At 38.9% G+C, this 10,477-nt stretch overlaps 1 protein-coding gene across 2 annotated transcripts in view; it reads left to right on the top strand.

Moving 5' to 3' along the window:
- Positions 1-4,594: 4,594 nt before the first annotated feature.
- ATP2C1 (ATPase secretory pathway Ca2+ transporting 1) overlaps positions 4,595-10,477 on the top strand; it is a 62,087-nt gene continuing 56,204 nt past the window's right edge. The window contains exon 1 of one of the 2 annotated variants that reach the window (XM_032106808.1): positions 4,595-4,895. In XM_032106808.1, coding sequence (XP_031962699.1) covers positions 4,788-4,895 — 108 coding nt within the window. In that variant the 5' untranslated portion in view covers positions 4,595-4,787. Of the gene's footprint in view, positions 4,896-6,198; positions 6,285-10,477 lie in introns of those variants that run through there. The other variant, XM_032106802.1, reaches the window with a different exon arrangement.

Below are 10,477 nucleotides of genomic sequence, written 5' to 3'. Positions count from 1 at the left end.
CCATCTTATCAACCTGTTCTTTCCTGTTCCTGCAAAACTGAGTATTTGACAATATCATCTGACTGGGCAGGGTAAATCGTCTGAACATGAATAGTGTATCCAAGGGAAGAAGTTTTGAGAAATGAGTGCTGGGGTTTGAGCCTTATTTCACACCTGGGGTCCCTCTTCTCTAAGAGTGACATCATCTAGATTGAAGCCCTGGCAAAGCAGAAGTACCATTGCAGCCAGTTGGTCCCCATGACTTTGTATTCTTGGGAAATAAGGAAGAAAAGGGGGAAGCAAACTGCTTCATGCATGTTTGGGAGAGGTAGAAAAAAGTCTGAAAATACTTCAGCATCTAGGAGGAATTATGGACCAGTTATCTGGTCCAACAGTTTCAAGTAAGCTATTGGCAACCAGACTTGTAGTGTATGTAGTTGTTTGATGTCTGTGGGAATGCCTCTACACAAGAGTGCTGTATTATGTTTGAGAAGCATTCTGGAAACTCAGGCAAATTTTCTTGCAATGAAATGAAATATTATATTTTGGCACTGCACCAGCAATGAATCTATATATTTGGGAATCAGTTTACTGGTGACATTTCTTTAAGCTTATCTTCTTTCTTTAAAAAGCACTTACTTTTACGCAGAATTAATGATGCCATTTGCTTATCCTTAGGGGTTTTTCATAGTAATAGCTTATAATTGCACAGAATTATAGAATAGCTGAGGTTGGAAGGGACTCCTTGGAGATCATGTAGTACAATACCACGCTCAAAGCAAAGTCAGAAAGAGCAGACTGCTCAGGACTGATTGCAAGGCTTTGAACATGTCCAAAGTTGAAGACGCCACAACCCTTTTAGCAGCAGGTTTCAATGCTTCATCGCTATAACAGTGTTTAATAAACAAATAATTATACTTAGGTGGAACTTTCTGCTTTTCAGTTCCTGCCCATTTCCTCCAGCCCTTTCACAGGGCACTGCTGGGAAGTCAGGCTCCTCTGCCTTCATTTCAGCCTCTCAGGTGTTTATGCATATGAAGAAGATCCCCCTGAACCTGCCCTTCTCCTGACTAAACAGTCCCAGCTCTCTCAGTTTCTCCTCCCATAATAGATGTTCCAGTCCCCTAATTATCTTAATGGCTCTTTTCTGGACATGCTCCAGTACAATCATGTCTTTTTTGGACTAGGGATACTATGACTGGACATGGAACTAAAATTGAAGCACTATAATCCTAGAAAATCTAAATTAGTGATGCATATCAAAGATAGAGTTTGCATCATTCAAAAAAAAAGGAATTGGGTCAAGTTTTAACTAGAATTGAACTAATAACTAATAAATCCTTCTCAAAAATACAGAAAATTAGATTAGTTGAAAATGTTGGACTAACAGCTCTGCTGGAGTTACTATTATTTGTCAAAGCAATGAGGTGGGGGGAGATGGGGGAAGAAGCAAATTCTCATTCTGACAGTACACAAAACCAAAATGCAATACTTGCTTTATGCATATAGGATATGCTTCAAGGACCCAAATGCCATGGCTTCCTCGGGATAGAGGAAGTTTGCAATGAAAGGCTTTAGAATGTGGAGGTCTCTGTTTGAGATGCCAAGATGGTAGGAGAAGACAATTAAACAGCTCACAATGAGCAAGAATTACACATCGTTGCCTGTCCTGCTGCCAGCAGCTTGCACTGAGTAGGACAAAGTCTATGTTTGTTGATCAGCTCCTTAAATGTGTTTTCAGGGTGGGGACATTGTGTGTATATGTATGTGGTACCTGCATCTGTATAGTTGTACACATACACCTATGTAGATGCATATATATCTCTGTTTTGGTGTGGGTTTTTTTCACTCAATGAAAAGAGAATTATTTGCTACTTTTACACTGGATCTGGATGTTGTTTGTGGATTTTGGCTGCTAGTGATATATTTTATTACTGTCACTAGAGAAGCTTATAATACAGGGCAATACATGTTCAATTCACCTTGACTGATAGCCCAGAAATTAGTTGAACAAATAGGTTAGTGCTATTCCTGTTGATACTGGATAGTTGCCAGGCCAGAGCTGAGGAGTTTAGTCTCTGTTGTTTGCTGTTTTCTGAGCACATTACGTACCATTATTTTAGTATAAATTTGATTCATTCCTAGGTAGAGTCAAAATGTTTAAATTTCTTTCGTTTTCTTTTAAATATATGGCATGAGAAGTGAGGGGATTTCTTTGATAAAAACACAGGGTACAACAAGAAACTGTTCTTTCAGGTGTCAGAACGCATGTTTGGAGATTTTGTCACATTATTTTACACCAGAGAAAGGAGACTTTTTCACTAAAACCCCTAAACTAAAACATTCTGACAGCTGATATTGTATGTTGAAAGCTTGTCATTGCTTTCTTTGGCTTGTTACTGCTTTTCTTAAAGCGGGTGGAAGGAGGGAGAACATTTGTGATATGTACCACTGACTTACTCTTGACAATGCAAGTATTTCCTAATTAAGAAATCTTTGTCTCTTTTTCAATAAAGAATTTAGGTGCTAATCAAGGAAATGTAGAATTCTGATATTTGCCAAGGTATGGCGCAACCAGGTGGTGTTGTCCTACACTTCTGAGGTTCCATCCATCTGGATTACTGCAGATGTCTCCCTTTGTGCTCCCTAAGCACCCATATGCAGCATAGAAGGGGGTGAGTGTACAAGCGCCTGCTGAAACACTATTGTTTGGCTAAGCTGAAACAAGCCAAGGGTGCTTCATTCTTCTGAAAGAGCTTGGTCATGCACTTCACAACTTTGCAAAGAAGCATTTTCAACCTGGTATGATTTTGCAGTGAATGGCATAAACCATAACACTGTGATTTTAGGTAAAAGTCTGAGGTTATACAAAGAAAATATACGTCCTAATATATGTCATTTTAAAGCAACCACTACAGCAAGGTGGAGCACAGTGTTTTCCCCTATTTGACTCTTTTATGCCTGTGGCTTGAGTTTTTGGTTTTACTATTCTTGTCCTTCTGCTTGTGGTGATCCTGGCTTTGCAGAGCAATTAAAATTCCCATGCTACGATGTGTCACTGATCTTTGTAACATCCCGCCCGGCTTCACAGTAGCGAGTGTACTTGGCAATTTACAGTGCTGACAACTCCAGTTTTCTTCCTCTGCTGCTCAGGTGGTCAGAGCCACACAAGTGCCAACAAATTTTATAAAGCACAGGAGCAGTGTTTCTGACTCAGCAGGGCTTTGTACCAAAGTGAGGGCAGGAGAGGTATTGTGCCGAGAGCCCAAAATTGGCTGGCATCTCTCTCGATAGGAAGTGAGACAGGAAGATCACCTTGTAAGCAGGCCTGGTGCCATCCAAGCAGATGGGCTGAAGTATAAGCAGCAAAACAGTCATTTAGGAACACAAAAAGGATTTGTTGAAGGCACATTTCCAAGCACGAAATGTCAGAATGGTTGCCTGTGTCAAGCAGCAAACCTGAAGGGAGGGATATGTGCAAGTAGTGTGGGATGAGTTAACACTGAAAACAAATATGTAAATCTGTCTTGGATTCTTTCCTGAATCCATTGAAAGATTTTTTTTTTTTTTTTTTGTAGCTGTGAGACCTAGAAAGGAGGAGTGGGAGAAGAGTCCTGCAAAGCAATTTTATTTCCCTACCATGTGGATCACTTTCTACAAACTGTGCTGACAAGGTAAAGAAATTATTTCTTTTGCCTCCCACAAATGTTGATGCACAGGAGGCACATAACATTCTCTGCCTGGTTAGTCTTTAGCAGCTGTATTTAATAGTTTCAGGATAAATTCTGTAGTATTAGCCAAGATCTAAATAATAGAATTATAGAATGGCCTGGGTTGGGAGTGACCTTAAAATAATTTATTACACACAGAAACACACCTTGGGAAAGACTTAAAAAACTTGCAGTTAGTAGCTGGGGAGTTATAGCGAGGACTAAATTGCTTCACTGTAATAAGAACCCAGCCCTGTGACTTTTCTACATAAAATGTCAGCAACAACAAAAGAGAGACATCCACCCGAACTTCCATAACTCTGAAACTCAAGAACTTAGGATGATAATCGTTGGAAATGTGCTTTTCTGCTTTTTCCATCCACTACAAAAGCAGACAAATACTTGTCTGCTGATCAAAGGTGCAAAGTAGAGAAGGGGTCATAAAGACAAATGTAATGACTCGAAAGGAAATGAGTTTGCAGGTAAGATTCAAGGCAAAGCCCCCAGCTGCAAGCTAAGCTTTATCTGAGCTTGCACTGTTAGGCTCTGTAACTGGTGCCTTGCAGTTCCAGTTTAGAAAGTGGGGAATGAAAGAAAGCATTAATCTGACTGAAATCCACATAACAGGATTGTGTGTGAAACAAAAGTGAAACCAGACAGTGCAGTCGGTGAAATACAGCTTGAGGAGGAGGGGTGAATGTGCTGGAAGCAGCAGTTCCCTAGCCTCTTTACTGCAGCTGAACAAGCTTGAAGAGGCATTAGGCATTAGGAGGGGTAGGAAAAATCAGGACCTAGTTACTCTTATTTGATTTTTGCAGCAGAACGTTCTCACCCGAAGTAGAGCTGTTCGAGCAGGCTGCCAGGGAAATGATTTGCATTTGGTAGGACTGCCCCTCAGTTCTTGCAGTTTGCACTGCCCTTGTGGCACTTTAACACTAGTCATTTGTTGGAGGCTCTGCATCTGATGTTTTGATTTTCACCAGTTGCTCTGCAGAAAAGGATTGTGCAACAGTCGAGGACTACTAGTCTTTGGGAAGAGGCAGAAAACATGCATTCAGAACTCCAGACAGGAAAGAAGTAAGAGAAATTGCCTAAATTATGGATAATCTGCTGCATAAGTCTGTCTTCTCCTGTTTTATAAAGCTTCCTATTCATGCAGTTTGGAAACTTGTATCGACAGTGAAAGCCAAGAGGATTCAAGAAAAGGTAAAAGCAAATTAAAAAACCCAACAACTTAATTTGTAACCTTGGGGAGCGACCTAGCTATATCTTAAAGGGGAGGATCAGAAGTTTAGCTGCACTGCTTTTTAAATGTCAGTAACTGTGAGTAATGGTGCTATTTAGGATTTTATGACAGCACTATGAATTTGAAACAATTTGCTCTGAGAACAAATAATTTTTGATTCTGAGGAAATTACTGGACAATTAAAGTGATTGGGGTCTGAGACCATGAAGCCTTAAGCAGTCATTGCCTGCCTCTTGAGGATCACAGAAGTCCATATTTCACTGCTGTCATGAGTTCTTTTCAGTGTAATTCCAGCTCATCTTGAACCACTCATCTCCATACTAGCTGGGTAAAATAATGGTTAAACTTCCTTATATTCAAGATAGTCTTGAATCTGCTTGCTATGCTAAGGCGGGTATATTTGACAAAATTAATTCCTAAATAGGTATATAAAATAAACCAGACTTTCCCTCTTTTAACTCTTCTCTTAGCCATGAGCTTTATGCTGTGCTGTTCTCTGTTCTGTAAGGGCTTTACCTTTGCTAAGAGGTTTCCATTCTTCTGAGGTCAGGTGTAGGCACTGGTCAGTACTTGGGCCCTGTGTCACGTAAATCTGTGTTAAATAAAATGTTGCATTCTTGGCAGTAGTGCTTGTAACCTGATTTCTTTTGTTTTGATAGATCATGATTTCTTGACTTAAATGCAACATGAATATCCTTAGGAGATCTGAATTGTAATCTGAGGCTGTTGCTGTTTCACAGGGAAATGGAAGCTGTTTAGCATGGGCGGAGGGAGAAGGGGTGAGTCTGGAATGAGGCCATCTCTGATGAGTTACTGTTCCTTTTCATCCAATATGTCCCGGATATTAAGCTGTGTGATGAGCATTCAGAAGAACTCTATAAAAAGAGCTGAAATTCTGCATTCCTTTGAAACAGTTAAACTTATATGTTCTCTCTGCGCTAAATGGTGCTGAATAGCATACTTCTCCAAATCAGAGGTCATCAGGCAAAGAAAGACACATTCCTTTGCCATGATATATTTTGGAAAAAAAAGTACCAGGGCTGTAACTGGTGGGGGGTGGGTGGGAGGGAAATCTGCTTTTCCTGTTTTGGTACAGTAATGTTCATTATTTTCTTTTTCTTGCTCCTAATGTTTTTACAATGGCTAACAGCTCAAGCACTACATGCTTAAAGAAACATTGTGTTCATTCTCCTTGGGTTTGTCAGATGTTGGCAGGGCTGATACCACATAGTAACACTTGCTGCTTTGACTCTCCAAACACAGAGTGCAGTTTTGCTCTGGAAGCTGCCCTGCATGGTGTTGAAAATAAGCTCTTTATTTCTGAGGATCACATTCTTTTATTTAGCGGGGTAAGTCTTTGGGATGGTTTGCTTAATACTGACTGAATGTCTTTTAATAGATGTTGTCAGTAGATAAATGCTTTTTTCTTCGAGGGTTTTTGTTGTTTTTTCCCTATTCACCCTTTACTGATCTCAGTGGGCATTAAATTAAAGCCACAGAGAGCTTAGCACATGCTAACTATGCTATTGTCATGTTCTGTTCTGATAGATTTTGTCTGATGCACATAGTGATGCTTGTCCAGTCACAGAGGCAAAAATCACAAGCAAAGGATGCTGCAGGGCTAGTTGGCTAATAACTTTTGAGTTGTTCAAGATTTGTCCTGACAGCTGAACTTCAGAGGATGCACAGGCCAGTTGTAACTTAAACATTCATTGGTGGAGTTGAATGAGAGAATTAGAGATTGAATTAGAGAGCAACCTGTAACTTGATGCTAAATTTAATCATTCTGCTTGCACAAGGATGTGAATATCTTTAGTGCAATATACTTCTGGCACTGCTGCTTCCACTGCTGGAAGAAATCCATTTAATCAAAACAAGCATTGATGTCGTTATTAGCATGTTAGTCCCAAGACACAAAGCTTTATCAATATAAAATGAACTGAATGTGGTGCTACTATTCATTGTCTTTACATTGCTTGATATTGTGCACTGAATGTAATGAGGCTTGTTGAAGAACTGCTGTTCACTGTGATGTTCCAGAAAAGTTATGCATCCTTGGAGACTTGTTCTTTGATCAAACATTAGAAATGAAATACAACATTAAAATAAGCGTAATGGCTACAATCTGAGGTTAGCTTTGCAAGCTCACTTTAATGAGTTGCAATTTCCTCTGGAAACTGACAAGTAAAAAATCCTGTTTACCAGTTGCTTAGAAACTGATCATCAGTAAGAACATTAGACATCAAATATTTCAGTAAAAACTAAAGCTGTAGTTTATTGTTCAGAAACAACAGATTCTGGAAATTACCACAGATTTTCATGAAGTCCAAGATATAAACAGATTATAAGAAGGACATGTGTACAGATAAGAACATCCAGACTTATACTAAGAAGGATAAATTTGGTCACTTCAGGTATACAATATGGTTTAAGAAGACTATTTCAACACTGGCAGTATATTAAATGTTTCCTTTCTTGGATCACCTTCTGGAATCATTCCTTACTGAAGGTCCAGGAGCTTGGACTTCAGGGAGTATCAGTATGATCCAATAATGGAATTATTTTTGATCTTTGAGATTTTTTCCTTATTTTTAATTCAAACTTGAATGTTTTAAAGCACAGAAATCTGAAAGCTTTTTAACAAGTCTTATAGAAATGGTATGAAAATGTGTTTTGTGACTACATGGTGGAGTTTCTTTGAGAGCAAGTGACATTTTAACAGCATAGTTGAGTTTAGGAGGTAATTCTGGCTAAATAAGGCTTTTATCTAGACCTCTATAGCTATTTCTTAGGGGGATATGTATTTTTTTTAAGAGTAATTCTTATCTAATTCTATACATTGAATTTTTCCATTAAAATGATTATGATTAAATTCTTGGAATGTATGAGGTTTTCAATATTAATTCAGTCTGAGTAGGAAATGAAACATGCCACTTATTTTCTTGTCAAACATAAGAGGCCTATTGTTTCAAAATGTTTAAGAGGCCTCTCTGCTTAGATAAAAAACAATAGAAGGCATGTATGTGGCTTATTTAATGGTGTTTATGCTGGCAGGATTATCTCCTTTCCTTGAAGTCATTTTTCAATTCATTTGGCAAAGCAAGAAATGATTTTCTTTTGCCTTTGTTGCTAGTTAGAGTATATCTCATTAACATTTGAGGAAATTACTTTTCAAGAGTATTGTAAGGTTACCTCTTTCCAAAACATGGCCATAAAACTTAGACTTCCTGTTGAAAATTCCAGCTGGACTCAGATAAAATCTTTTCATGGAAGAAATTACAGGATGCTTTTTTCATTCACAATCAGTTTCCAAAGAGCATGTGATCAATGCTAAAGCAAATGGAGGGACCATCATTTTATGATGAGAAACCACCATCTTTCCTCCTGAATCCCAGCAGTAAACAGACATTTCTTACATCCTTTCCAGCCAATGCTGCTTTAGAATTATTGCTCAGCTACACACCAGCCAAAAAGGTGAATGCTAAAATAATTTCTCTAGCTAATAGTTCATGCATAAGAGTGATACCATCAATGAAGTTCTACGCAGGAAAATTAACAGATGAGGCTTTGTCCTTTAGGGAAACCGCCAAGTGAGCTTTGGGAGTTCTGAACTGAGGCAGCACAGAGTGATTTGTACATTGTGCTTGGCATTGAGAGTATGTGTCTTTAACAATTAAAAGAGCTGCTTTGGCAGAACCCTTTTTAGCCTCTTTTCTGAAGGAAGTGAGCTGTATCTGTCCCTTTCCCCCAGTAACTGCAGAACTCATGGATAGAGAGTCTCAAAGATGTGAAACACCCACACTTAATGAAAATGAGGCTGGTTGGTAAGAGGGGAAGCATCCTATTAAAACTGCCTTTAAGAGCAGCATTACATCAAAGAGATCATGCAGGGGAGAACAATCAGCAGTACTTTGCGCACTGGAAAAGCTCCCATCAGCGCTTGCACCTCTCAAATATTCAAAAGAATAATTCCCAAAGCCTGTCCTGGAGAACATAACTGAGAACATCCTTGACTCGTATGCCTGGTAGTGGTTGATTGCTGAAGCTCAGTCAGTTTACAAGTCAGTCAACCAGAGGACACCAGACTGCTGGAGACCAGGCAGGACACTCCCCTATTCATGAGAGAGCTATTGCCATTAAAACATATTTGTCTTCCTCAAGTTCACTAATCAAATTAATTTAGAAAGCAGTGATTGAATTGAGAATTGAATTGGATAATAGCATCTATGCTGAGTTGCAGTAAGCTGTGTTTCCTTCAAATCTCTGTTCTAACTGTGATGGGCACGATTTGTAGGTCCTTCTAAGGTCTGAGTAGGAACAGAGTACAGATCCTCTTGTGAGGATGTTCTCCTAACAGAGCGTATCAGATGCTTGCTTGTTTAGTGCATTGTTCTTTTGCCTTATCTTTTGCTTTCCTCAAAAATGGCAACTATGTTCAAGTCAAGGTCTTATCTCAAAGTAATTGAGGAATTAACACTATCTTTGAGGAAGACAGTGTTCACAAAGGATGGGTTTTTAGTCAAGGAGAAAAAAGCTCACAGGTTGCATGCAAATAGGATATAAGGTACCACCTTTCAATCTGTATTTAACATCTAGAACAATTTATCTGTTGTCAGTCCATACTCTGAAATTGTGGTTAGAAGTGCTTATAAAACACTTTATACAGATGAAATAGAGGTTATAGTCCTTGTGCACAGTTTACAGGTGGAAGTTCTCTGTTACATATACAGTCAGACTGAAATGAAGAAATAATTCCTTACAGCTTTAAAATCTACATTAGTTGAATCAAATTGTCACTGTTCAACTTTGTCCGTAAATGCAGTTGTTGTACACCAAGCAACATTAATGTAACTGAATTGGACATATGTTTGACACACAGTTTTTGAAATTACAGGACTACAGGCATTTTAAGTACACATTTCAGGTGACAATCTGGGACTTTTGCAAGAATCAGCTTTTCCAAGTGGGAAAGACTTCAGACATCTAGTTAGTTGGCCTGGAGATGAGATACTGTGGATGTAGCTAAAGGGTCTGAACGGGACATGACTTTATCCAGTAAAAGATCTGGCAGCATTTGCTGAAATAGCTGGCACTTCATCTCTGCTCTGAGATGAATACCTCCCATTGCACAGAGGTTAACCTCTAGCTGGAAGTGATGCTGTCTCTTAGTGTGAAGAGACGTCTCTCTCTGGAGAGATGGGATCTGTGGTTGCTAGTGTTGTAACAGTGATAATGCTTGTATTATGGCTGTGATAGTTCAAGTGCTACTACTAGCTTACAAAAAAACAAGAAAGAAAAGAGAGAGGAACTCTGGCTTTGTTTTGCTTTTCTAAAGGTTTCTGTATCTCAAGATACAAGTGTAGGTGCCTCAGGTTTACAGCGTAAGTTATCTATGAAATATATGGGTATTACAGATGACATAGTACTTCTCTACTAGGACAGCTAAGAAATCTGTATAGCTATTAATGAAAAGTTCATTGTAATGGCTTTATCATGTCTAGTTAAGTTTGCTTAATAACAGTGGTATTTTTATTTTTTGGTA

This window comes from Corvus moneduloides, chromosome 1 (genome assembly GCF_009650955.1).
Source record: "Corvus moneduloides isolate bCorMon1 chromosome 1, bCorMon1.pri, whole genome shotgun sequence".
Classification (NCBI taxonomy): Eukaryota; Metazoa; Chordata; class Aves; order Passeriformes; family Corvidae; genus Corvus; species Corvus moneduloides.
Note: the sequence above shows the minus strand (reverse complement) of the source record. Positions and strands in the feature narration are given on the sequence as shown.